This window comes from Elgaria multicarinata, chromosome 17, assembly GCF_023053635.1.
Source record: "Elgaria multicarinata webbii isolate HBS135686 ecotype San Diego chromosome 17, rElgMul1.1.pri, whole genome shotgun sequence".
NCBI lineage: Eukaryota > Metazoa > Chordata > Lepidosauria > Squamata > Anguidae > Elgaria > Elgaria multicarinata.
The window spans coordinates 25546832-25574568 of record NC_086187.1 but is presented as its reverse complement, the minus strand read 5'-3'; the positions used below and the strand labels follow the sequence as shown (position 1 = coordinate 25574568).

Below are 27737 nucleotides of genomic sequence, written 5' to 3'. Positions count from 1 at the left end.
TACAGCACCATGTACATTGATGGCGCTATATAAATAAATAAATAAATAATAATAATAATGGACCCTGGGTTTGATCCAGCAACAGGGCTCTTCTGATGTTCTTACGTTTGCCTACCCCTGACTGTCAGTGGTTCCCCGGGGCTTCAAGGCAGGGGTCTTTTCCAGCCCTAGTAGATGCCGGGGGTTGACATCAGGGCCTTCTGCGGGCAAAGCAAGTGCTCTACTGCTGAGCTACAGCCTGTACCTAAGCCTGCAACCTCCTTCCCTGCCTCTGAACATAGAAGGGGTTCATTCACTTGTTTGCCCTTACCTGGGGGATCTGAAAATTCCTCATGGCTTTGACAGTCTGCCAGGTCTCGTTGCTTGTTCCGTAGCCCCAGCGGCAGAGGTGGAAGCCCAAACCCCAGAAAGGGGGCATGGCGGGGAAGCCTGAAACGGAAGAGGCGATGTAGCACCCAGGCCGGCCTCTACCCAGCGCTGCCACCTTCTCTCCCGCTTGACTCCCTGGCCTTCCTCGGGCGCCTTCCACTGCAGCCCTTTGCTCATGTGGAAACTTAGCGGGGGAAGCTTTTCCGATTAAGAAAAGCTTTGCCCAATTAATTTCGCGAAGGCAGAGGAATGGGGACAACCCTCCCCCGCCCCAACTCAAAGGGGGTGCCTTTGCTGGAAGAGAACGCTTCTAAGATTTTGCAACTAAGATTGTAGTGCCTGAATTTGCTTTCCTTTTCCCCCTCCTCCTCCTCCCTCCCAATCCCCTTTCCTTTTGTGTCATGTCTTTTAGATTGTAAGCCTGTGGGCAGGGACTGTCAAGAAATACTTTTGTAAGCCGCCGTGAGGGCCTTTTTTGGCTGAATGGCGGCATAAAAATCCTTAAACAAACAAACAAACAAACAGAACGCTGGTTATGAATGAGCTTCCCCAACCTGGTGCCCTCCAGATGTGTTTGGACTGCAACTGCCATCATTCCCATCCGGCATGGCCGCCAGAGGGCACCAGGCAGGGGAAAGCCCTGCAAGTCTGTGTGCATGGACCTCTCGGTTCCGGTAGACTGATGTCAGGTGCTTCTGGGGCTAGAACCAGGAACCCACAGCTTTACGCCCAGGACTGGCGTCAAGCGTCGGCATGGTCAGGCATCTGCCGAGGGCCCACATCCTAAGAGGGGCCCACTGATAAGAGCCCCCTGGAGTTGCTCCTCCTCTTCAGCTTTGCAATCTGCATGTCCACCTGCTGCTGGCTCTAACCCAGACAGTGGTGGTGAGGAGGACCAGGAGACGCCACTGGCTACTTGCACACTGGCTCTGCCCACCCAGGCCAGCCATTGGTTCCCCTCAACAGGAAAGGCTATAAGGGCTTCCTGTTCAGGCTGGGACTCAGACCTGGGCAACGCTAGTCTCCCCTCTCTCTGGACGCCACCTCCCGGCTCCTGCTCAGATCTGACAGCTGGCTCCCTTGAGCTCAGAAACTTTCCTGCTATGCCTGGGACGGCCTGTAGAAACTCACCGATCACCTGCTGGTACTGCTGAACCACCAAGTTGGGGTCCGGTCCTAAAAAGATGTAAAAATCCAGAACTCCTCCAATGGTCCTCCAGGTGAGGGCGGGCGCAGGCTGAAGCGCCACCTCTGGGCAGTGGACAAAAGAGAGGAGAAGACTTTAAACACAGGCATTCTGGCTGCATCTTTGGGGTGTACCTGACCGAGATGGAGCTGCCAGCCTCCTTTGCCATAACCTAAGCGTCTTTCAGAAGCCATTAACGACTCCTTCTCTATGGTTGAAAAGGGACGGGAAAGGCTGCATGATCCCCCAACCTCAATAGGATTTCCTCTTAGCTGCAATCCTCATGATAGCTAGGAGGAACAGAATTTCCCAGCAACAAAATATTGTCCTCTGCTCCTCTGCAAAGTATTTTGGGTGGGCTGAAGGGGCAACGAAGACCCATTAGCTTTACAAAAGTGAAAACCGCTACAACGGGTTTGTCTCTTGGATACACACAGCTGCCTGAATTTCCGGACTCTGCTTGGGAGGGTGTGGCGATGGGACTGTTACGACGAGCTCCTGCGCTTCAAAACGTCATCGCTGTTCCACTGGCTCATGGTTAGAAGCTGCTATCTTGAGGCCCCAGCGTTCTCCCCAGCTCTGACTATAATGCCTTGAACTGCAGCCTGTACTGCGGAGATTCAGCAGGCACAGCCTTCCGCACGTTTGAGTTCCATAACAAGACAGGACAGACAACCTTCACCCCCCAATAATTCGGTGTGTCTGGCTGCTGTTAAAGGCAGAAGAGCAGAGGCAGAAAGATCTTGGAATTGTTGCAGATCGCAAGCTGAATATGAGCCAACAGTGCGATAGGGCTGCAAGAAAGGCCAATGCTATTTTGGGCTGATTAATACAAGTATAGCTTCCAAATCACGTGAGGTACTGGTTCCTCTCTATTCAGCCCTGGTTAGGCCTCATCTAGAGTATTGCGTCCAGTTCTGGGCTCCACAATTCAAGAAGGACACAGACAAGCTGGAGCGTGTTCAGAGGAGGGCGACCAGGATGATCAGGGGTCTGGAAACAAAGCCCTATGAAGAGAGACTGAAAGCACTGGGCATGTTTAGCCTGGAGAAGAGAAGATTGAGGGGAGACATGATAGCACTCTTCAAGGACTTAAAAGGTTGTCACACAGAGGAGGGCCAGGATCTCTTCTCGATCCTCCCAGAGTTCAGGACACGGAATAACAGGCTCAAGTTAAAGGAAGCCAGATTCCGGCTGGACATCAGGAAAAACTTCCTGACTGTTAGAGCAGTACGACAATGGAACCAGTTACCTAGGGAGGTTGTGGGCTCTTCCACACTAGAGGCCTTCAAGAGGCAGCTGGACAACCCTCTGTCAGGGATGCTTTAGGGTGGATTCCTGCATTGAGCAGGGGGTTGGACTAGATGGCCTTGTAGGCCCCTTCCAACTCTGCTATTCTATGATTCTATGAACACGGGCAAACCTGGACCTGCCACTAACAAAGCTGCCTCCGTTCCCATATCAAGGGCTTTCCGGCTTCCATTACTGAACACCCTCCCTGTACAAATTAGTTAGCGAGCTGAGATCTTTCCCAAGAGAAGAGGCGTCACCAATCCGGGTGCGACTGGTTGCTGTTCGACACTCTCCCTGCTAGTCCTGTACTTCATACTGGTTGATCCTGAGGGTCGTAACGCTCAACGCCCCTGGAAAAAAGGAAGGCGTTGATGCGAAGAGGCCCGTCGGCCTCCCGGTCCCTGCTGGCCCTCGTCTCAAGGAAGCACTTCTTGTTAAGGGCCTGCAAGGGCACGGCCGAGGTCCGTGCTGCCCTCGCTCTTCGTGACCTTCTGACATGACGGGCCTGTCTCAGAAATCTTGCCTGTTTTGGGCTGTGCAGGAAAGACGCTTGCATGCTGATAGTCCCAGCTGAATTGGGCAACCTGTCTCTCTCTGCCCCCTCTCCCTTCACCAGCCGTTCCTGCTTTCTCCATGTGGTGAAAAGGTCAAGGATCTCAGAGCGGAGGTCAGGAAAAGTGGATGGCCAGGAGGATGCCAAGCAGCTGTCCCTGGAGGCAACGAGCCAGCAGCTGCAATATGCGGTTAAACCGCTCAGCGGTTGCTAAAGAGCCCATCTCAAGCCAGGAAACAGATGTCTTGGCTCCAGAGAGAGTTCCTAAAACCACATTCCACCCCATTCCGCCACCCCGTTACATCTTGACCCCAGACTGCTGAAGCACTGACTCCTATCGACTTCTTGACGTGTCTTAAATCCATGAGTTTCCCCGAAAAACAAGGAAGGGCATGCCCACGGGATCTTTCCTTTCTCTCTTTTTTTTTTAAAGCGAGGTAGACGCCGCTTTCGACTTCCTTGGCAACACATTGGAAAGAAAATAGCAAGGGGACAATTTTAAGAGCCTTCAGGATGGAAGAACTTTAAGAACCCAACAACAAGCTACGTATTCTCAAGGTGGCTTGTTCAAGAAAAACAAGCCACCCTGTAGAAAACGTGCTGCGTTCAGGACAACACAACAACCCATGGCGGGTTAACATGTTGTGTGAACCCAGCCAGTGTCGACAATACTGGGCTAGATGATCCGAGGGTCTGACTCAGTATACGTTCTTCCTCCCCTCCATTTCAGGTGTGCTTTGTCTACATTTAAAATACATTTAAAATAAAAATGTAAAGCACGACACGAAAGCTTGTTTTAATTATTCATTGCCTTCTTAAATTAAAAAGAGGACCTTTTTTTTTAAAAAAAAAAGTGCAATGCTGCTCTGAAAATGACAGAGAGAAGGTTTCTTGGCGATGTCAAGAAAAAACAGCATCTGCGTCCTACTTACAGAATCATTTTTTTTTCAGAGCTCAGCTTTGAGTCTATGTACCGGGGCTGGGGGAGGGGAATAGGTATGTTTGGATTAATAATAATAATAATAATAATAATAATAATAATAATAATAATAATTTTATTTGTTACCCGCCTCTCCCTCTGGATCGAGGTGGGGTACAACACAAATAAAAGCACCATAAAATACATACAACTACCCTATTTCTTTGATTCTAAAACGAAACTTTTCCCCCCATATAAACATCTCTAAAAATGGGGTGCATCTTAGAATTGTGGGTGTGTCTTAGGTTTTTTTTCCCCTCGTTGGTGATACTGAAATTAGGGTGCGTCTTACAATCGATGGCATCTTACAATCGAAGAAATGCGGTAATTCAAACGTTTAAAACCAGTGCATCATTAAAAGCAGCACACCATTAAAAAAGGCATGTTAAAATTCAACTGGGTAGGCCTGCCAGAAGAGATCAGTCTTTATGGCTTTCTCAAATTCTGGAAGACTGCTAAGCTGACGAATCTCACTATTGCAACAAAGGTGTTTCCAGAACACACCCACAGCCCTATTTATTTATTTTTTTGCTTCTGTCTATCTGCCCATCCATCCATCAGCACTTAAGTGGGAGAGAAGGGTTTTCTTTGCCCAACTTTTCCAGTCCAATTCATGTGAGGCGATGGTCGAACTGGCCAGCCTTCTTGCATCCAACAGCCTGGGCCCAAAAAGTCCCGCGTTAAACACCCCCAAAAGGCGCAAAGGAGATACACACCCATTGCGTTGCTATTCAAGAGGAAGACCCCGTGGGCCGCTCCGCCGTTCTCCATGACGAGATAAAATGGGTGAACGCCGTAGAGATTGTAGGACTCCTGGAAAGAAGAGGGAAAACAAGGCAACCTCAGCCGCTGCTTCTCAACTTCACGCAGACCGATTTCTCCTTAACGTACTTTAGCTAATCAGGATGATAAAGGAACACAGAAGAAGAACCCCCTGGGAGATAGCAAAGGTTCATCCGGTCTAGCATCCTGCCTCTGAAAATGGAGCTTCCAACTAGCCATTTACTTTTGTAAACCGCCCAGAGGGCTTCAGCTATGGGGCAGTATATAAATGTAATAAATAAATACATAAATAAATAAAATCATGACTAGTAGTCATCGGACAGGCCACCGTGAATTTGTCTAAACCCCTCTTTCAACCAACCCAGCGGCCATCGCCACAACTTGTGACAGTGAGTTCCATAAGTTAATTATGTGTGCAGAAGTACTTTCTTGCCTTCTCCCTGGGTCACATTTATGTAGGGGATTCTAAATGTTTTCAGCCCAGCACTCCAGCCTATCAAGATCACTTTGAAGTTTGTTTCTGTCTTCCAGGGTATTAGCTATCCCACCCAATTTTGTGTCATCTGCAAATTTGATCAGCGTTCCCTGCACCTCCTCGTCCAAATCATTAATAAAAATGTTGAAGAGCACTGGGCAAGCAGGGGCGTTGTCTGGGGAAGCAGAGACAAGACTGCAACTATTTATGCATGCATAAATGGTACCGTGGGAGAGACATCTCGGGCCCATAAGGTCAAGGTGTTCCACTCCAGACTGTGTAGCAAGTCGCTTTGATGTTCCCCCAGTCCATAAAGGTATGTAGATGGAAGAAGGGTAGAAATCTGGAGAAACTGATCCGCAAAGAACAAGGGAGCCACCGTTGTGTTCAGCCTAGAGAAGGAGAAAAGATAGCAAGAGGGACAGATGTCAGGAAAAAGACAACACTAAAAAAAGAAAAGAAAGGTTCCTAGTCCTCGTGGCTGCAGAGAACAGTTTTAAAATGTGATGGCAAAATAATAAAGGGTTTGAAAAGAAAGGAGAGAGGTTAAACACATGGGCTAGCTTTAGACTGTCATCTGCTGTGTTGGTGAACATGGTAATAACCTCCTGATTTCAGCTGGTAAGAGGCACAGAGCCTCTCTCAAGCTTATGCAGCACCTAGCCCAGTCTGAGGTAAGCTAAACAAAATCTGCCCACCCCCAGGAGGTGTTAAACAAAAGATGCTTATAGGCCTCGGTTTGAGGTAAACAGGAAAATTTTAAAAGCCTCAGATTAAGGTAAAGAGAGAGATTAAAAACCTGACATACACTAGGATGGTCAGTTTCGCGGCAGCCACTGAAACAATTTGCTACAGGGAATCCCCAGCTGCTGCTGTAGGGTGGGATGTTCCTGCCCTTACTGGTAACCTTTGAAATATAGCAGTGAAGGCAAAGGGAACCTCTGTTGGCACCATGCAAATGCGTGGTTGCTAATTGACTAACCACCCTCACTGACATCATCACTCCACATTAGAGGACAAGCAGCCAATCAGGAACCACACATTTGAACAGTGCTGGCAGAGTGCTGGCCGGCCCTTGATGGTTATCAGTAAGGGTGGAATCCCCCAGCCTTGATTGTCCTGGTGGTTCCCACTAGCAAACCAACTTAAAAACACAGCAGATGACACAGAAGACACTGGAATACAGTGATCTGGCAAAGACGGTTGTGCGGATTCCTCATTTAAAAACGAGAGAAAAAACAACGGCAATTCCAGAGAGAAGAGCTAGTGTGGAAGCAATCCTGTTTTATATCAGAAACCCTGATAGGCTTTCCCAGGAATAGCAAACTTGAGAAAGCCACTGACTTGGAGCAAATCATTCTGCATTTATTCTCTCCTAAATGGATTTTTTTGTGGTAAGAAAAATGACAGAAGTAGCGGTGGGAAAACACGGGAAGGTTGCACATTGAAAACGGTGACATCTTGACACCCTCCCCTTATAAAACTCTGTGAATAAGGCAGGCCAAATGGGCACGATAAAATCACAGTGGCAAGTTGAGGCTCTGCCTTCTGATCACAAGGCAGGAAGTATCCAATCAAGTATCAACTGCTCTCTTTTCCACGTTATTTAGAGGGAGAGACAGGTTCTTACAGCACAGTTCCTGAAGCTCTTCGTTTCACTATCAAGCCAAAGGGCTCCTTGGAGAATTCGATGGCGTATACAGGATTCTCCGCTCTTTTTGTCACCTGAGGAACGTCAAGGGGCACTTCATACCGAGGGTTTGCAGCATCAGTGATCTACAAAAAGGGCACACACACACACACATGTAAATAAAATGGAGAGGAAAGAGTTCATGAATTAAGTCAAGCAGAGAGTTTCATATAGGGCAGCAAACTGAGGCTGTGATCCGAATAACCAGTTTTCCCCAACCCAGTGCACTCCAGATGTTTTGGACTACAAACCCCAGCATTCTTGACCATTGGCCATGCCAGCTGGGGCTGATGGGAGCTGAAGTCCAAAACATCTGGAGGGCCCCAGGTTGGGGAAAGCTGCTTAATACTATTTTGCAAGCACGTCAGGAAGTTTCAGATTGCAACCACTGAAGACCAACAGCTTTCTGAGGAGGCAGGCAAAGACCATTAGCGGTTTAAAAGAATTAGGAAGAGCTGAAAGAAGTGAGGAGGTTTAGCCTCAGGGAAGAGACAATGAAAAGGCGGCACAAAAACTAGCTTCGGCTACCTGAAGTGCTTGTCTCACAGAAGATGGAAACGGGGTTTTCCCCTGTATCAGCACGTTTTAGATGGTGGTTCACTTCTTTCTAAGAATGCCTTGGCATAGAGGGGCTACATTTAGTTAAGTCTATAACACATATATTAATTATTATTATTTTTACAGAAGCACCTCAACCAGTGTGGTGTAGTGGTGAGAGCGTTGGACTGGGAGTTGGGAGATCCGGGTTCTAGTCCCCCCCTCAGCCATGGAAGCTCACTGGGTTACTTTGGGTCAGTCACAGACTTTCAGCCCAGCCTACCTCACAGGGTTGTTGCTGTGGTGATAAAAATTGAGAGCAGGAGGATTATGTATGCCGCCTTGGGTTCCTTGGAGGGAACAAGGCGGGATAAAAATGTAAGAAATAAAATAAATAAACCCAATTATCATCTTTGGTGGATAGGGACCTGGTTCGTCAATAACAACTAGTGAGACAGTCACGGGGTGTCATTGGTGTACAAGTAAACTGCACAGGAGTCATGCTTGTTCAAGTAAAGAAGTATTTCCTAGCTAAGAAGGCAAATAACAGCTCACACGTAGGCTGAAGTGCAACACTGCTGGGCGTCGATTGTCCAATGGGTTGGCAAAGGGTGATGCAGAACTTCTTATTGTCACAGAAGGAGGTCATTGTGCTACAGTATGCAAGACCGTCATTACTGGGTAAGATAACAGATCTCATAGTCCTTTTATGCTACTACACAAATACTGATGGTTGCAGTCTTCACCTCAGAACAAAATCAAAACTCCCAAGTAGCAGCCAAAGATGTGGAACATTAAATGGTGGAAGGAAGGGTTTGCCTCTGGAGCTATGCTAAGGGCTGGGCAGAGGGGGACGGGGGCAGTTGGCATGGGCCTACGATTATGAGGGGGGCTCCTCAGAGTCCCCCTGTGCAAAGTTGCTAGATTTTTCTGTTGTTGATGATGAATTTGCCCAAAGAAAAGCACGTAAAGCATTTCTGAATGCGAAAAAGTGATGTCTTTTATACATCTTGAATAAAAGTGCTGGCCATTACCTTTTTTATAAATCGTTCTAGTTCATATGTATTTCGAACTGATTAAAAAATACTTAATGAACAGTTTGAAATGGGGCCTACATTTCCCATCTGGCCCGGGCCTACTACCAGCTTTGGTCAGCCCTACCTATCATTTGCACAGGCAGTTGTGGCAGGACTCTTCGCATGCTCGGCGTAGGGAAAGGTGTGCCCCTTTGCAGAAACTAAGGAGTGACGCACACGTCATCCAGCAAGTAAAAGCTTTCTGACTTCTGCAATGCACTCTGCATGGGGATACCTCTGTGTCTAATCTGGAAACTGCAATTAGTCCAAAATATGGCAGCCAGGCTGGTCACTGGTACACCTAGGGGTGACCACATTACATCAGTTTTAAAATCTCTGCACTGGCTGCCGATTAGTTTCCGGGCAAAGTACAAAGTGTTGGTTATCACCTTTAAAGCTCTACATGGTTTGGGTCCAGGCTCCCTGCGGGATCGCCTTCTCCCGTACAATCCACCCCGCACACTCGTCCTCTGGGAAGAATCTACTTCAGCTAGTACAAACTAGATTAACAACTGTTACCCAGAGGACCTTCTCTTCTGCTCCCAGACTGTGGAATGGCCTGCCGGAGGAAATTCGTCAACTTGACGGTCTTTTAGAATTTGAAAAAGCAATAAAGACTGATCTATTCCGGCAGGCCTATCCAGTGGAATTTTAGAATGTTTTAAAGATGTTTTAATGTTTTAAAGATGTTTTAATCATGTATGGTATGTTTTTAATCCATTTTTAATGTGTATTTTATATCATGTTTTTATACTGTTTGTTTTATACTCTGAATGGTTTTAGTTTTTGTGAACCGCCCAGACAGCTTCGGCTGTTGGGCGGTATAAAAATGCTGCTAATAATAATAATAATAATAATACAAAGTAATTAAAACACAAATCTTCAAAGTTTTTTTCTTTCTGTCTGTCTAAACATGCATAGGGTTACCTCATCTCCTCTATCACCCAGGCTTTTTTTGTGACATCTTGCCTGATTAAGAGATCTGGAGATCGAGATGGAAAGCTTGTTCACAATTATTGTTACTGTTATTTGTGTATTTGGTCTGTCTATTAAGACGGATTAAGATATGGCCTGGATTAAGAGTTTCAGCCAGACGCCGTGCAAGACAAGTTGAGTTTTGGAGAGAAAGAGAGAGGAAGGAAAAGAGGGAGGGGCGGGACCACAAAGGTGTTCTGAAAGGGGATTTCCAACCTAGGGGTTTCAAGTCAAGAAATGCTTCTTTCCTTTTTCTTTTTTAACAACTTGTGAAGGGGGTGGGGGCAAATTTGGTCATCAAGCTTGTTCAGTTACAGCTTTAGGAACATAAGAAACTGTCTCACACCAATACAGACCAGGGGCCCTTCTCAGTCTGTATTGCCTACATCAGCCTTCCCCAAGCAGGGGGTGATGGGAGTTGTAGTCCAACCCATATGGAGGGCAGTAGGTTGGAGAAAGCTGATCTACCGTAGATCTCCAAGGTTTCAGGCAGGAGTCATTTCTAGCCCTACCTGGAGATTCAAACCTAGGACTTCCTGGGCCTCCACCACCGCTGAGCTACGGCGCATCCCTATCTTTCTTAGAGCAGGTCAGTAGGAGAAAAAACAGCCTTTGGAGGCAACAAGCCATTAGCAAGGACTCACCTTGACATGTAGACGAGTATCTGTCTCAAACTCCACGCTGAGCTGAAGTTCCTTGATGTCTCTCGGATAATAGGCAGGTGTCTTCCTGGTTAGAAAGCCCACCATCCCCTTCTCGGTCTCGTTCAAGCTTCCCAAGGTGTAGCTGGGGAAGTCCGGGGGGTAAAAGCACCACGGCACCCCGCTTGCGCCGCCGGAGGGCTGCTCACCGTCGACAAAACAACACCCCCTCCCCTCGCAAAGTTCTCGGGTCACCACCGTGTTTCTCTCCGGGTAGCAGTCAAAGCGCATGTTTTCCGGAATGGAGACGCACTTCGTAAGGGGCGGAGCTTCGTGTTGAACCCACCAAATCTGCCCCAGGACCCAAACAGTCACTCCGCTCAGCAGGGCGGCTACCATCAGGAGACCCCCGCCCAGCCACCAAGCTGACAACTTCTGATGGCACAACGGCTTCCCGTCGGTGGCCTCCTCCCCGGCCTCCGTGATCTGGGGGACGTCCGCCGTCAGCTTCTGATAGGATTTCATATTTTGCCTGCTGGACGAGGAAGGAAAAGAAATCATACTCCGTTCTCAGATTCACAACCACAGGAGATGAAGAAACAATGAAGAATTCACGTTACTCGTGCCCCATGGGTCTCTGGGTTAGACTACTGCAAGGCCTTGTACGTGGGTCCGTCTGTGGGGTCTGCTTGGAAACTCCATGTGGTCCAGAATGCTGATGCTGAACTGTTGACTGGGATCGATCAAATGCAACACATTGTACCAGTTTCTTAAACAACGTCACCGATGGCTAAACTGCTTCCAAGCACAGCAACAGCCAGGCATGCAGTGGAATTGCTTAAAAACTTTCAGTCCAAGCGCTATTTTGAAGCTTTATAGCCCTATGCAGCTTAGGACCCAAGAACCTGAAGGGCGGCCTGCTCCCAAGTGAACTTGCACGAACGCTGAGATGGACTTCTGAGGCCCTTCTCCAGGTATTCCCCTCCACCTTCTTCCATGCAGCTGTTAAAGATACAGGAGACCTGATGATTTTTTTGCATCTGGTTATCCTGAATTCTGCAGATCTAACACATACATACAGGTGTGTTTCTAATGCAAACATCAAATGCAGCCTTCCCCAACCTGATTCCCTTCACATGTACTGGACTGCAGCACATCTGACCATTAGCCAGGCTGGCTGGGAATGGTGGGAGCAAAGCTGACAACAAGGGCACCTGTTAAGGATGCCATTTGGAATTTTCCACCCTGGGACCAAAACATCTGGGGAAAGCCATGCTTTTAGGCTGTCTTTCCTGCCACCTGAAACAGCTGGTCCCTCTAACCATTAGCTCAGTATTAGGGTGACCCTATGAAAAGGAGGACAGGGCTCTTGTATCTTTAACAGTTGCACAGAAAAGGAAATTTCAGCAGGTGTCATTTGTATAAATGGAGAACCTGGTGAAATTCCCTCTTCATCAGAAGAGTTAAAGGTGCAGGAGCTATACTAGAGTGACCAGATTTAAAAGAGGGCAGGGCACCTGCAGCTTTAACTGTTGTGATGAAGAGGAAATTACACCAGGTTCCCCATATATACAAATGACACACGCTGAAATTTCCTTTTCAATACAACTGTTAAAGCTACAGAAGCCCGGTCCTCTTTTTCATAGGGTCACTCTACTCAGTATCCCAGGGATAGATACCAGCCTGGATGGTTTCAGCTTTAAAAAGCAAAGGCTTTTACTTCTTTTTATTACGGACAGGTGTCAATCATCCTTGTAGGGCATGCTGCTGCTGCTGCGAGCAACAGGCCTGCCTCTTGGAGAGTGGAAAAAGAAAAGAAAAATCATCCCAAACCGTGTCTCCTCTTGATATGGCAATAGCAGGAAGGAATAAAGTCCTCCTAGCTTGCAACAGTTGGATGACTGTACCGCAAACCTCCTAGAATAAGCTCCCAGTGGTTGGTTTGTTTTTAAATGCCTTTCTGATAACATCCAGCAGAGTTAGGTGCATGTAATAAATGTACTGGAATCCAGAGGCTTGAGCGTGAACCTATCTCTGCAAAGGGTTAGGCTTTCAGTGTTTCATCCCTCCAGGTTACCTTGTTGATGGTCCTACAAGTCTCCGAGATGTTTTTACTTGCTTAACTCTCCAACAGTTGATAGAGAGAGAAAATAGTGGGACTGTCACCCTATGAAAGAAATCACAAGTGATTAATCAAATGAGTTTTAATTTATCCAATCTACCACCAGTGTGCTGTTTTCCGTACCCACTGAAGACATCTTTATTTCAAGATGGCTCCTTCGATTGAACAGCCACGGTTTTACTGGTATTCTGATTTTTAAAAAACTTTTGAAAACATGTTGTTTTATTCTTTATATGTTTTAATTAGTATGATTTATTATGTTATTGCTCACCACTCTGGAATCTCTTTAGATGTGCAGCAGTATATAAATGCTATAAATAAAATATATTTGCATTTGGCTAAAACATTGTTTTTAAGGAAAAGGCATGCTTTTGTAGTCTTAGTTGGTGCATACTGAAGGGGAAATGCCCCTTGCCTTCTAGAGTTCATTATTACTATTATTATTATTATTATTATTATTACATTTATATACCGCCCCATAGCCGAAGCCCTCTGGGCGGTTTACAAAGATTACAAAGTACTTATATATAAAATAATTTAACTTTTTTAAAAAGGATGCTTTGAGAAAATACTCCCAGATATTGCAGCCTTCCTGTTCACGGTTTTTCCAAACTAAGGCTGCAGTCCTATACGCACAACTTACCTGAGAGTAAGACCCATTGGGTGCAGAAGACTGTATGCTAAGTTCAGTGGGGCTTACTCCCAAGGAAATGTGCACGGAACCAAAGTACAAAATGGGACAGCTATGAAGTCCCACAACCTGGTGGAAATTCAACCTGGTCACACTTGGGGAGAATGTGCTACCATTTTCAGTCAGGGCTCTTGAACGGTTTCACTCTCTTTTTTGTGGGCTTCGCTCTATTACGATAAACACACACTGAGCTGTTGTTATATTTTCCCTCATTGCGGAGAAATGGAAAATGAAACTTCTTTCGGGTTTGCCCACTGTGGCAAAAATCCAGACCATCAAACAAACCAGACGTGCAGGATCTTTATTTCCCCCTCTGCTCCAATGGAGGATTCTTTTGAACATAGAATTTCAAACAGATGCCTAGATCTTATTTATTTAGAGTGCAATCCTATGCATGTTTCCACAGGAAAAAATCCTATAACTCCAAGATAGGAGTTGTAGGATGTTTTTCTGTCAAAACATGGACAGGATTGTGCCTTTGTGAACCGCCCAGAGAGCTTCGGCTATTGGGCGGTATAATAATGTAATATATAAATAAATAAATAGAATTCTAAGCCATCTTCCAAATAAAAACATGTTTCCAAAACAGCACAAAAATGTAGCAAACGAATTTCAAAATAATAATCAAAGCTCACAAGTGAAAAAACAAAAACAGCACTTACAAACATTTCATAAATCCCAGAAGGGTTAGTTCGTTAAAGCAATTTTTTTTAAATTTTATTTTACAAACGGTCTTTAAAAACATCAACACTTTAAAGACTGACAGATTTGTTGTGGCATAAATGAACCTACTTTGTTCTATGCATCTGTATTATCCTCAGTTGGGAGATTTTATGTGTGCGCGTATTTATTGATTTGTACTAATTTTTTATCCTGCAATTTTTTTGCAGGATATTGAAAGCAGGGTAGAAACACTATGGGTGCAGTTCTATGCATGTTTAGACAGGAAAAAAAAGTCCTACAACTCCAAGAAATCCCATAAATCACCCAGAGAGCTTCGGCTATGGGGCAGTATATAAATGAAATAAATAAATAATAAACTGCATTGAGCTCAATGATTCTCACTCCCAGGTAAGTGGGTATTGGATTGCCACTTTACAGAGTACAAGAGGGCAGGTCCCTGCCCAGAGGCGCTTGCAATTTAAAATTCAAAAGGGAGGAAGAAGGGTAGAGGGAGATGGAGGGTAAACAAGAAAGCAACATTTATTTATTTATAACATTTGTATCCCACCCTATATCACTAGGATCTCAGGGCAGCGTAGATAAAATCATACAATATAAAATAGGGTGACCCTATGAAAAGGAGGACTGGGCTCCTGTATCTTTAACAGTTGCATAGAAAAGGGAATTTCAGCTGGTGTCATTTGTGTAAATGGAGAACCTGGTGAAATTCCCTCTTCATCACACCAGTTAAAGCTGCAGGAGCTATACTAGAGTGACTGGATTTAAAAGAGGGCAGGGCACCTACAGCTTTAACTGTGGTGATGAAGAGGGAATTTCACCAGGTTCCCCATATATACAAATAACACCTGCTGAAATTCCCTTTTCTATGCAACTGTTAAAGATACAGGAGCTCAGTCCTCCTTTTCATAGGATCACCCTATATAAAACAATAAATATACACAGCTAAAAACAAATTAAACCATGCAATGATGATTACAGTTGCCCCTGCTCAGGTTTGATCAGAGTCAGAGTAATCAAAATTACTCTATTTGAATGTTATGGCATTATATTGCTTTGGGAACCTGCTTTTAATTGCTTTGTCAGCCAATTTGATTATTCACAGCAAAGGTGTGAATAAAGCTTTTTATCAAAGCTGTTCCAGAACACTTGAGAACTACAAACTCAATCACAGCTTTTAAAACTCAGCTAAAAACTTTTCTTTTCCCTATAGCTTTTAAATACTGAGTTTGTTCTGACCCTATACTGTCAGCTTCACCCTACCCGGTGCCTGTTTACACTTCCCTGTGCCTGTTTGCATTCTCTTTCCCTCCTTATTTACTACAACTTTATTAGATTGTAAGCCTATGCGGCAGGGTCTTGCTATTTACTGTGTAATCTGTACAGCACCATGTACATTGATGGTGCTATATAAATAAATAATAATAATAATGGTGTTGTTGCACCCGTTCAGGTCGGTTCTGGCGTTTGAACGTTTTTGCCACAATAAATCTCAGGGTAAAAATCCAACTCAAGTCCTACTTAGAGTAGACCCACTGAAATGAATGGGACTTGAGTTCGTCCTGACCAACTCAAGCCCCATTCATTCCAACGCGTCTACTCCAAGCAGGATTCAGCCTTCCTCCTCACGGAACCCACGCGCCCGCCCCTCTTCACCAGGGAATGAATGGGAGACCACCCAACCCCTTTCCCGCCACCCACACGCTCGAATTCCCGCGCTTCCTTTTTTTTCTTCCTCCCTACATGAATGAAACTCTGCGAATGGGCGTGGCTACGGCCGACAAGAAAGAAAGGGAGGGAGGAAAAGCCTCAAACTAGGGGGCGTGTCTTCCCCGCCTCCTCCTCTAACGTCCGCAACGGAGAGCCCTGATTGGTTGGTCGGCAGAGAGTGGCGTGGAAGGGGCTTGCCGCGCGCTTGTTGCTGGTTTCCCCTCGGGGAGGGAGGGGGAGGAGGGGGAGGAGGCGCGCGCGGGGCGGAGAACTTGACTTTCACTCACTCGCGGCACGCGCGCCAAGTCGGAGGCGAAAACGAGGCTGCTGAGGGGAGGGGAGGAAAAGAGAGCGCGCACGCGCCCCGCGCACACAAACACCCCCCCTCAACGTTCGTTTGGCCGTTGGGGCTAGTTTCGCCTCACACGTTCCTCGTCTCTTGAGAGAAAATACCTCACGCTTCGCCCCCCCTTTTTTATTTGAGGGGGGGCGGGCACGCGCGCTCTCCCCCCCACCCCGCCCTCGCTGCTTGACCCCAGGTAAGAAAGCGGCGCGCGCGCGCGCACACGCTCGCCTGTTTTGTGAGGAGAATTCGGTTGTATCGCTGAGGCGCGGGGAGGTCGGGATTGGGCCCGGGCTGTCCGCGCGCTCGCGCATGCGCTGTGGGGAGGCAGGTGTGGCGGGGGGAGAAGGGAGGAGCCTAATTGGGCGGGACGGAGAGAGGAGAGAGGGAGGGAGGGAAGAAAAACACACGAAAGAATGTGCTGAGTCATTCTCCCGCCCTGCACGTGGCTGACGGCGGGAGAGCTTAAGGACAGCGCGGTATGGCAAAGGTGGAGCACGTGGTGTCGGCCAGCTCCTTGGGTTGGTAATTCCCAGGATGCCTGACTGGTTGGGGGCTTGTGGGAGTTGTAGTCCAAAAACATCTTGGGATGGTACGTGTCAAGGTTGGCTGCGCCTTCCTTACTGAAAGTAGAGTCCCTAGATTAGGGTGACCCTATGAAAAGGAGGACAGGGCTCCTGTATCTTTAACAGTTGCATAGAAAAGGGAATTTCAGCAGGTGTCGTTTGTATATATGGAGAATCTGGTGAAATTTCCTCTTCATCACCACAGTTAAAGCTGCAGGTGCCCTGCCCTCTTTTGAATCTGCTCACTCTAGTATAGCTCCTGCAGCTTTAACAGGAGCTCCCTGGAGCTGCTGCTCCTCTATTTCACCACAGCAACCTGCTTGTTCATCTCTCTCTCTCTCATTCTGCCCCAGACAACAGCGGTGGTGAGAAGAAGGAGTAGGAGATGCTACTTCCTGCTTCCTCACTGGTGCTGTGCCTGGCAAGCAAGTAGTAGCAGTGATGAAAAAGAGGAGCAAAGGCAGCTGGTGACAGCGGCAGTTAGAGGGTGGGCACATTGAGCATCTTTCCCTCAGATGCTTAGACCAGGCATTGCCTGTCTCCATCCCTGTGGACATTTTGGTGCCAGGTGAAGAACTTTCTGTGCTCCCAGGTATTTTAAATAATTCACGTAGTCTGGCCTTCTAGTTTTAAAGTCTGTGTCTTTAATTTTGGGGTTCTGTGAGTTTCATTTTGGATCTTGATGATATGGGTTTATCTTTTATATTTAAGTGGTTTTTATGTCTGCTTTATTATAAACTGTCTGTTGAATTTTGTTATTGGCATAAAATATGGAAAGTAAATAAATTTAAGGGGGGCAGATGGAGGAGGATTGCAGGATCCTCCCTAATTTTTTACACCTTAAGAAGGGCCATGCTGGATCAGACCAAGGGTCCATCTAGTCCAACGTTCTGTTCACACTGTGGCCAAGCAGTTACCTGTGGGAAATCCACAAGCAGGACAGTAGTGCAACAGCTTTTGTGTTTTAAGGCCATGTGTGGATCACTCTTCTTTGGGGAGTAGGGGGTTGGGATTGCATATATCTTTGCCTTACAGTTCAGGTCTGTGCATGCTGAATTTCATCCCAAATTGGCAACCTGTTGTAAATTTTTCCAAAATATTTGTATGCATTTAATTATTTATTTATCACATTTTTATACCGCCCAATAGCTGAAGCTCTCTGGGTGGTTCACAAAAATTAAAACCATAATAAAAGTATCTATGGATATAGATACTTTGTTATAAATTATCAATTTAGTTCACTTTATTTGGTGGCATACATATACTACTCTTCCTATCCCTTAGGGTCACCTTTTACCCACACAACAACCCTATGAGGTAGGTTAGGCTAAGAGAAAATGACTAGCTTAAGGTTGCCCAGTTGAACATCATGGCTGAATTAGAGAGCTGAACATGGATCTCCCAGATCCTAGTATGACATTATGCCATGCTATAATCATATACAAAATTATACTATATAAAATACAGCTTTGTTTTGTGAAGCGCCCAGAGAACTTAGGTTACAGTATGGATATATACATATAGTTAATGCATAAATAAATAAATGAAACTGCTATTACTACATCATGGAGTTACATAGACAGATTTTATGAATTTTTCTATGTGCTCTGGCCTGGGAGATAAAACCACAAAAGTCGTAGTTATTTTACTAGCTGCTTTTCTGCAAATATGTGTGGCTTATAGAGGGCATGAAATGGGTTGAAAGGAAAACCCTATTCTCTCTCACTTTACAAAAGTGTTTCTGTAAAGCCACTTGGAGGTGATTCTTAGGTTATTGCTTGCAAGTGGCCAGTTGGGTGCCTGATTATATTTTAAGATCTGTGTGGGTAAGCTCCTCAGGGCAGGGATTTGCCATTTTGTTTTAGCTATACTGTTAAGTGCTACATTTAATGACAATAAGGAGGAGTCTGGTGGCACCTTAAAAGCTAACATATATTGGCGCATAGAGTATCTGCCATTCATTGGCATATTGTACACATCCATAGGTATAGACAGAAAAAAAACTTTCATCAATAGTGGGAGCCAAAAGCACATGAATTGTGTATATGCTTTTTAATGTGTATATGCTTTTTAATTATACCACCCAGAATAGTAAGATGAATGGGGCTCTAGTCTATGAATGCTGATGCTACAAGTGCGACAAAACCTTTCATTGCAGAACATATGCTGCTGACGCTATATATTTATACACAGAGTAGTAATTCCGCAAGCAGAAACACATATTTCTGGCTGCTGCTGTTGGAATTCATGCACACTTCCCCTGGACAAATTCAAGTGTGTGAAAGTTTTAATGTGGTTAAGAGCCAGGAAGCCCCTAGTTTCAAATCTCACCTCAGCCCTGCAATGTACTCATTACTGAATTAGTGGCCTTAGGCAAGCCACCACCCTGTAAACCTCAGCCTCCACCACAGGTAATCTAGGGAATAATCAGAGTGACCTGCCTTATAGAATTATAGCTGAGATTGATCGGTGTGTATATGTGTGCTCTGACAGGCACAACTTGTGCTGGTCTAATTCTGGACTTGCTTGTAGCTGGCTAAAAAGTGTTTTCTTTGGCAAGTGCGTAATTGCACTTAGTATTAGGATGAGGTGTAGTTGAGGGTGCTGTTGGTGGTTGGGAAAGTTCGGCTTTAGGTTTGAGGAATTGTACCCGCCGCACGTATATTCTGTGCCGTGCTAAATGAGTCAGCATAGCAACTCCTTTTAGGTATTCTCGATACGAGGTGTCTCTTGAGTCATAGTGCTGTTCTCATGTTTGACGTGCATGCATGCCCATCTCCGTGTATCCCAGCGGACTGGCTTCAAAAAGTTAATTCAGTGCCATCTAATCTCCATGCATCCGAGCAGCAGGCATAGCAGGCTTCAGGCATTTGTGGGAGACATGCAGCAGGTACCTATGGAGGGAAGTCACTTGAACTGGGCACTGCAGATCTGGTGTTTATTGCAAAACTAGAGGGAGTTTGCCCTTCCCCAGAAAGTTTAATCTCTGCCATCTGCGAACAACTCTGATAATTGGTGATACCTTCACAGCTCAGTGTTGAAATCCTGAACTAGTGAGTTTTGCTTAATCATCTGCTCTCACATGGTCACTCATGAGACATTCAAAGTTCTCATAAGGCCTTGTATTTCGAAACCACACAGTTAATATTAGTACAAAGTATGCATCCCATTTATATTGTCTTACTGGTTATATTTGAAGTATGGATAAATATTTGGCTCTTGAACTGAATGCTATTTGCAGACACCTCTGCTGCCATCAGTTAAGCCAAGGCATAGGCAAAGGGTTCTTTAAGCTCTCCAGTGCGGGCAAAGATTCTGGCAAAGTTCTCCCCTTCTGGACCTTCTCTGCTCCGTCCTGCACATGGCCCAAGATACACCAAACTGATGAATTGGAGATGGGGAGAATTCTACCAAAGCCTGTCTTGTTCTTCTCAGTGGAGAGGATAGGGTTAAAGAGCCCTTTGCCTGCGTCTTGCTCATGTAGGAAGCAGTCAATGTGGAACAAAATAAGACAGCCAGCATAGCCACCAGATCCTGGGATTATAATAATCCTGTCATAAATTGCAATGTGACTTTGTGTATTTTGACAAATCAATGACAGCTCGCCTTTCGGTGCCCCCTGATCAGAACGCAAGAGTGATGGGAGTCTTGAGCATGAGAGAAAAGGTTGTGTTTTTCTAGCAATGATGAGCTACCAGGAGAAAACACTGCTCTTTTTAAAAGCTTAGCAGAGAGAAGAACACTTGGGAGGAGAGAACCTTCAATAAACCCCAGAATCTTACCTTTAGATCAGTGGTTCCCAGCATTGACTCCTCGCCCCCCCCCCCCCCGCGCGTTGGACTACCGTATTTCTTCGATTCTAAGACACCATCGATTCTAAGACGCACACTAATTTCAGTGCCACCAACAGAAAAAAAAGCTTTGATTCTAAGAATAATAATCGCACCCGCGATTCTAAGACGCACCCCATTTTTAGAGATGTTTATATGGGGGAAAAAAGTGCGTCTTAGAATCGAAGAAATACGGTACATTGGAGAACCCAATGCAAAGAACCACTGACCTATAAATGCCCATCAGCCCTGACCATTGAATGTGCTGGCTGGAATAATGGTGGTTGTATCCCAACAACATCTGGGAACCCAATGTTAGCAACCACTGCATCATTCAGGAGCCAGTAGGCCTTGTCTCTGCTATGAGTAGAAATGTGGCGCTGTGCTTAGGAAGATGGGAATCAAATGGAAAGTCATCCTCAAATTGGGAGTGCTCCCTTGGTTGGAGGCCATGGTCTATTGTTAGGCTGCCTTGAGGCCCAGAATTGTGCAAAAGGCAGGATACAAATAATAATAATAATAATAATAATAATAATAATAATAATAATAATAAAATAATAGTGGGGAGTGATGAAAGGGTTTTTGGTACCCACTAGATGCCCTTGGGCAAGCCAGTTCTCTTTCAACCGCAGCCTCCATCTACGACATGAGGAGATAAATATACTCGTCTTACAGAGGTGTTGTAAAGCATAGATAGGCAACCTGGTGCCCTCCAGATGTTTTGGACTACAATTCCTAGAATCCCTGATCATTAGCCATGCTGGCTTGGGCTTATGGGGAGTAGTAGCCCAAAGCATCTGGAGGGCACCAGGTTGCCTACCCCTCTTTAAAATGTAAACAGTTTTTTGACAAAAAGCAGAGCCCTGCTGCACCAGACCAGAAGATTCATCTAATCCTCTGGTTCCAACAGTTCCTGTGATCAAAGACTCCTTGGAGGCTCACAGGCAAGACTCAAAAGCAACCGTTCTCCTGTGGTTGCTCCCCAGCAACTGCTATTCAGGCTCCAAGTAGCCACCATGACGTCATTGATTGATCCATCCTCTATTCATAACTGAGATAATGTGAGAAGCACTAAACACCCACTATAAGCATTCTGTTGATGGTAAACTCTTAGACCCCACAAGATAGAGGAACTTCCCCAATTTGCAGAACTGAGATGCTTCCAAACACAAGATCAGTTTTGATTTTCTCATTCCTGTTTCCCAAAACTGTTCTTCTCCTTTCAACCCAAAGACCAAACAAAGGGAATTGGAGCAGGGGAGCATGTTTGACTTTAGGAAAAGAGGCCTTTGCGAATTTGAAATTAACAAAGCAAGGAAAAATCCTTGTGCTAAAGGTAGGAGAAATCAGAGGGGTTTTCTGTTCTCTGATGGCTTTTTTTTTTTTTTTTTGGCCGGGGTGGGGGTGATCTCCTTGCTAGCTTATCATTTAATGTGGGATTTGGAAGAAGATAGAGAAGACGAAAATAGAATATTCCTGCCTTGCAGAGTAGAAAGTTGTGCATCTTTTTATGGGATTCTGAGGCCCTCATGGTTTGACTCTGCAGCTCTGCTCAAACCACTAGCCCAGCCAGCCTGCTGTGGTTTAGGAATTAATTCATTTACCTTGCTGTTCCTGCACCGGAGGAAAGTCCAGCTTCCCGGCCTGCTTGCTGTGTTTTCTTCCTTCCATGTATGTAATGCGGAGAAACCCTCCCTCTTGCAGTCACTTCCTAAACATGACGAGCACTTCTTTTATCCAATGGCAGCACACAGCGTCAGCAGGGCTGCAGGCAAGGAATAATTAACCCTATTTTTTGCCTACAGAGAGACTCAGTGAGAAAGTAGAAGAGCATTTAAAAAACAAAAACAAAACTCTGGACTTTGCCACGGATGGAAACTTTTGGAAAAGATTGCATCAACAAAGCAAATTTGCTGAGCCAGACTGGGCTTTGTAGAATGGGTTAACCACTTAAAATAATTACAAACGGTTACAAAAGTAGCTGAATTTCACAAGATCAACAGTTTCAGTGACTGTTGTCTGTGTTTTGTTCACAGACAGCTGTCTCAAGGATTTGGGGGCGGGCAGAAACACCAGTTCTCTCTCCCCCCCCTTATGTAGGGTGTAACAGACCAAGGCCTGGGAAACAGCATGTATTTTATCGTTTGTTGTTGTTCTCCACCTTGATTGGGGTGGAGAGGTGGGCAAGAAATAAATAAATAATAATAATAATAATAATAATAATAATAATAATAATTTACATAGAATCATAGAATTGGAGTTGGAAGGGGCCTACAATGCATGTGGCAGAAAATCTGAGCTACCCATTCTGGGTCTAGAATCTGGGTAACTCTTCCTCAGTAAACTTTGGGCAGTTCCCTCTTGGACTCTGCCTTCAGGGGTACACTTTCCATGTCAGTTCATCTGCCATAGAGTCAAAGCACATTGGAGCGGATGGGGGGGGGTCACACACTCCGTTGGCATGGAGTTGAGGCCGGCCATGATCATTACGCTGTGTGAGGTGAGGATGCACCTTCAGAACAAGGCCTGGGGCTCCCATGTAGGAGAAGCTTCGTAACGCTCAACATACTGTCTGTGGAAGAAATTGCTATTCTCACAGAGGAATGCCTGATAACCTGGGGCTTCCCTAGAGCAGTGGTTCCCAAAGTGGGCGGTACCGCCACCTTGGGATGGGTGGGATTGCATAGGGGGGGCGTAAAGAGGCAAGCGGACGGCAGGGGGGCGCTCGAGGTGGTCTTTTCCGGACCAGGAGTTTTGGTGACAGACGGAAATTTCTGATCGCTATCCTGCACTATGGAGAGTGGTTCAGAAGCCCCTGGTTGCATTTCCAACATCATATTTGGTGGAATGTGGTTTTAGTGTGGTCTGCCTAATTCTCTCCAAGCAAAGAAATGGACTCCAGATTACTAAATGTGGTGATTTAAGACTCATGTTAAGTGACTTTAAACCAAACATTGGGAAACTAGTATCACTTCATCAAGCCCATCCATCACATTAAGAATTTACAGAATAGTGAGGTACTCTGCCCTAGTTACTAAGTGCGATATCTAATATTCTTGCTAAATGACTATCAGACTTGGAAAAGATAATATCACTGGATCAAGTTCATCAATTATGCTTAATTGAATAAACTAAAAAAATGTAATTGGATTTTGAATAAATATTCAATTAATTGTTACAGTTTTGAATTTTATCGTTATTATCTTCCTTAATGGGGTCGTTGAAAACCACTATTCTGAATAATGATTTTATAGTGTAGGGTAGGGGGCACTGGGCATGAGTTTGTGGAACCAAGGGGGCGGTTACCTGAAGAAATTTGGGAACCACTGCCCTAGAGCCTTAGCAGCGGCTAAGGTCGAGGAGGGTGGCTCTTGCTTTGAGTGCAGAAGGACCCAGCTTCAGATCTGGAGATGCCCATGTGGGTAGGCAAATGAGGGCTGTACCTTTATATATTTTTAGAGGTGCCTCAACTCCAAAATAGTGTGCATACAGAAAGCCCCAGGTTTGATTCCCAGCACCTCTCGTTAAATGATTTCAAGTAACAAATGTTGGGAAATCCCTCTGCTGAAGACGCTGGAGAGCTGCTGCCAGTCAGAATAGGCGAGATGGACCGATGGCAGCTTCGTATGTTCTGTTCCACCACAAAGTCATTGTACCTATCCATTGAATGTCTCCCATCCCTTCCGCGGCTCTCTCCCAATCTCTGTTATCCAATGCACAGACATGCCTCCCCCTCCGCATTTGCTGAATCCACTTCCTTTGTAACCAAAAGCTATCTGCAGCATCTGTGTAGGCTGCTTACCAGACCATGGAAGAGAAGACTCTCTGATCCCCATCCAGCTTTCCCCAGAGAGCAGTGTCTTGGCAGAAGCCTCTTTCAGTCTGGTGGCTCCTGTCTCTGTTCGGGTTGTTGTTGGGTTTTTGGCGTGGAGGGGGGTTCAGTCACAGGAGAAACAGCAAACAGGAACCTGGCCAGCTGGGTGAATTCTCCTTGCTGCTTGTTTTTAAAGCAATAAGCACTGTGACTCACCTGTCTTTCTGATTCTTCATACACACACAGCCTGTCCCTGTCCCATCCCCCCATATACACAGCAAATTCAGTGCTTTTCAGGGCTCATAGTTTTTGATTCTCAAAATTGCCAATGTTCATCCTTGCTTTGTTGCAGGCAAAGTGTGGCAAGGGTCTGGCTTGATGTGGCCAAGCGAGAGAGAAAGGATTGATGGAGCAGAAGGAGAAGAATTTGTGAAGGTTTGAAGGGGAAAGTTCTGCCTACACTCAAACCTCCTGCAATGTTTGGGAAATCTACTTTGTGGAGACTGAGTTGCAGAAGTCTTATGCCTCTGCTGTTCCATTTATTAGACTTTGGCTGATGTATTCATTTTCACTAAAAAAAAAAAAAAAAGTTGTGAAAGTTTTCAAAATACACACAAAACAGGAACACACAAAAATAAAATCCTGGAGAGTAGCTCCCTTTTCTGTTGATAGGAGTAAAGAGAGAGCAATGACTCTCAGTGCAATCCTCTTTTTTAGCCACCTCTTTGGCTTTTGGCATAGCAGCAAACATTGGCCACACATTTTCAGGCTAGGAGGGGCTGGTTGCTGTAGCTGACATTCTGCAGGCACTCAGAATGTGGTGCTGGGCACAGGATTTGGCTTCTTGAAAATGTCAGTGATGTGCAATTTTCTGCATTTTTCCTCAGAAGGAAGTTATGTTTCATGGGGTTTTACTCCCTAGTAAGAGAGTTCAGAATTGCAGCCTGATTTTTCTCCTTAAATGGAAGGGGCATCCATTCACCTCTGAGAGAGAAAATAGAGGTATGCACTGAGGGATGCCTTCCCTGCTCAGCCGCAGAGTTTACAAGGGTCAGGGGATCTTGCACCAGCCACCACCCTTTAACCTAGTTCACAGGCTTGCCATGAGGATAAAAGGGGCCAGGGAATGACTGTCTATTCTGCTCTGAGTTCCCTGGAGGAAAGATGGAAGGAAAAGAATGATGACCATCCTTGTGATCCCAGTGTGTGAGGTGAGGGTCACCGTCTCCCACATTGCCGCCTAGTGCCCTCGAGGTCATTGGAAGCCACATCCCAGCTTTTGTGTGGTGGCTTGTCAATGGTCCAGAAAGAAACTCGCCTGGCTGGTCATCTGGCCCCTGACTCAGCGACCAGAATGTGTTGGTTTGTTTCTCAAGTAGAAGTCAGCAACGTTGTTTTTGCTTGGTGTGCATCCGTGAATAGCGTAACCCGTGCACAAACCGTAAAGAGCCAGGTTGTTGATCTCCGGCCCCAGCGGATCAGTTCACTGCATTGCTGCACAAGGAACCGCAGAACATATTGTGTATGTTTCCTCTGTAGCTGCTACCCACAGGCTGGGGGCATAGCAGTTACAGCAGCAGCTGTGAGGGGTTGTGCTCCCACCTGCTTCCCCTGGCGTTAGAATTTAAGCACCGCTCTTTCTCCTGTTTATGCCCATCCCGGCACCAAACAAAGATTTTGCTACTAGCATAGTGCCTTGGAGTCTACCAGGTTTTGCCCATTAGTCTATATCTAGCCCCATCCAAGTGTCAGTTGGCAACACTGGAGTCAACCTTGGGGGTGGCTTTTAAGTATATCTTGGACATAGGTGTGTGTGTGTGTGTTTTCATATTTAAACTTAGGAAATTCGGCAAGCCGAAATGCATAATACCTTGTAGGCAGAGTGAAGGGAGTTTTTTTTATTATTATTCTGACTCTGAGAATGTTCCTTCGCAAAATTGAGTAAGCCGGCTGAGGCAATAATTAACGTGGAGATGAGAACTGTTGGCATCAGTAGCTCCAAGAGTTGCAATCAGACCACACATGTGGATTGATTTGTTGATAAAAAAGCTGGCTTCCACTACAAGAGAGCGGCGGGTGGCGACGCGGGAGAGATCTGGCTGACCAAACCGAGTTATACGTGTTTAGTGCCAGTTTTTATGTGCTGGAATGAGCTTCTAAAGCAACATGGCACATTTAATTGTTCATTGCTGGATCAGCCAATTTTCCACCTGCCCAGTGGCCCTAAGGTTATCAAACATTGCTGTAATAGCGTTTGAACCCAGCATTGAAAAATTGACCATCCCTGGTATGTACTTCAGCACTTTTCTCTGTGTTTGTGTACTTGTGGTGACCATTTCGTTTCCTCAAACATAACTCTGAAGATGGCAGCCAGGAGCAGGTCACTGGCTTCTCCCTGGAGCAATGGGGCACATGGCTTTTCTGGGACTTCCCAAATGTTTGCTTGTAATCAGCTTGTTGAAGAGCGAGGCAAAGTATCCTGGATGCCAGCTTACAGACTTGCAATGACCATTTCTTAGTTGATCATTTCTTTTGACAGCGACAATAAAACTAAGGGCACGCTATCAGCATCACTGACTACTCTGGCTTTTCATGGGCTGAGAACGGTGGTAATAACTTGAAGTAGCTACACTTAGTATGATGCATTGTGTAGTGTTGTGTATGGCTGTGGGAGAGGCCAAGCTTCAATTCTCAGTTCCCACTCGGCCGCAAAGTTCACTGTATGACCTGTGTTAAGCTTAAGCTGACCAACTTCATATAGGATGTTATAATAATAAAATAAGTAATATAGAAGGGGAACTCCTATCAAAATAAATAATGGCGTACAAATGGCTGTTGGTACTCATCTTTTGTATACTTGATTATTAATTTCCCTCTGTTGGCACAAATGGCTGGAAGATGGTTTTTACAGCCAGATCAGGGAGGACCAAGGTGCAGGGCAGGAGCAAAGACCCAGTTTGCACATCATGCTAGCCAGGATACACTTCAGCTGCACACACTCACCTGCAGCCCCTTTCCTGCTGCTTTGCTCCTCCTTTCTTGCGAGCAGTAAAACAAACCAGGATTCAGTAGTTAAAACATAGCTTCCTGTTATGTACCAACCATGTTAGTACATAATGATGGTTAAGTATATTATTCTGTTATTTTTGTGTGTTTAATTGTTTTTAATGAATTTGTTTTATTGTTTTAATCAAGTTTTATTTGTGATTGTAAAAAGTCTTAAGTATCATTCTTCTTGGTAGAAAAGTAAGGTACAAATCAAATAGAAGAGCAATGAATTCAGGCTTGTTTTCCTGCTGTTGTGAAGGAAGGCGCAAAGCAGGAGTTAACATGCCATATGCACCTGCTTATGCATATCCTGGTGTATTAATCTAATATATTTGACTTCCTATTATGTGTGAATGTAGAGGGAGGATGAATCAT

General features: G+C 45.5%; 1 protein-coding gene across 6 annotated transcripts in view; it reads right to left on the bottom strand.

Annotated features, from left to right (window-relative positions):
• The window catches only part of LOC134410353 (lysosomal alpha-glucosidase-like), a 37976-nt gene extending 15768 nt beyond the window's left edge, over positions 1-22208 (bottom strand). The window contains exons 1-8 of one of the 6 annotated variants that reach the window (XM_063143570.1): positions 22105-22208; positions 12635-12724; positions 10561-11613; positions 7269-7414; positions 5865-6030; positions 5097-5193; positions 1501-1620; positions 311-429 (exon numbers count right to left, since the gene is read on the bottom strand). In XM_063143570.1, coding sequence (XP_062999640.1) covers positions 311-429; positions 1501-1620; positions 5097-5193; positions 5865-6030; positions 7269-7414; positions 10561-11118 — 1206 coding nt within the window. In that variant the 5' untranslated portion in view covers positions 11119-11613; positions 12635-12724; positions 22105-22208. Of the gene's footprint in view, positions 1-310; positions 430-1500; positions 1621-5096; positions 5194-5864; positions 6031-7268; positions 7415-10560; positions 11614-12634; positions 12725-16048; positions 16134-22104 lie in introns of those variants that run through there. The other 5 variants (XM_063143571.1, XM_063143573.1, XM_063143574.1 and 2 more) reach the window with 5 other exon arrangements.
• Between the last annotated feature and the right edge of the window lie 5529 nt (positions 22209-27737).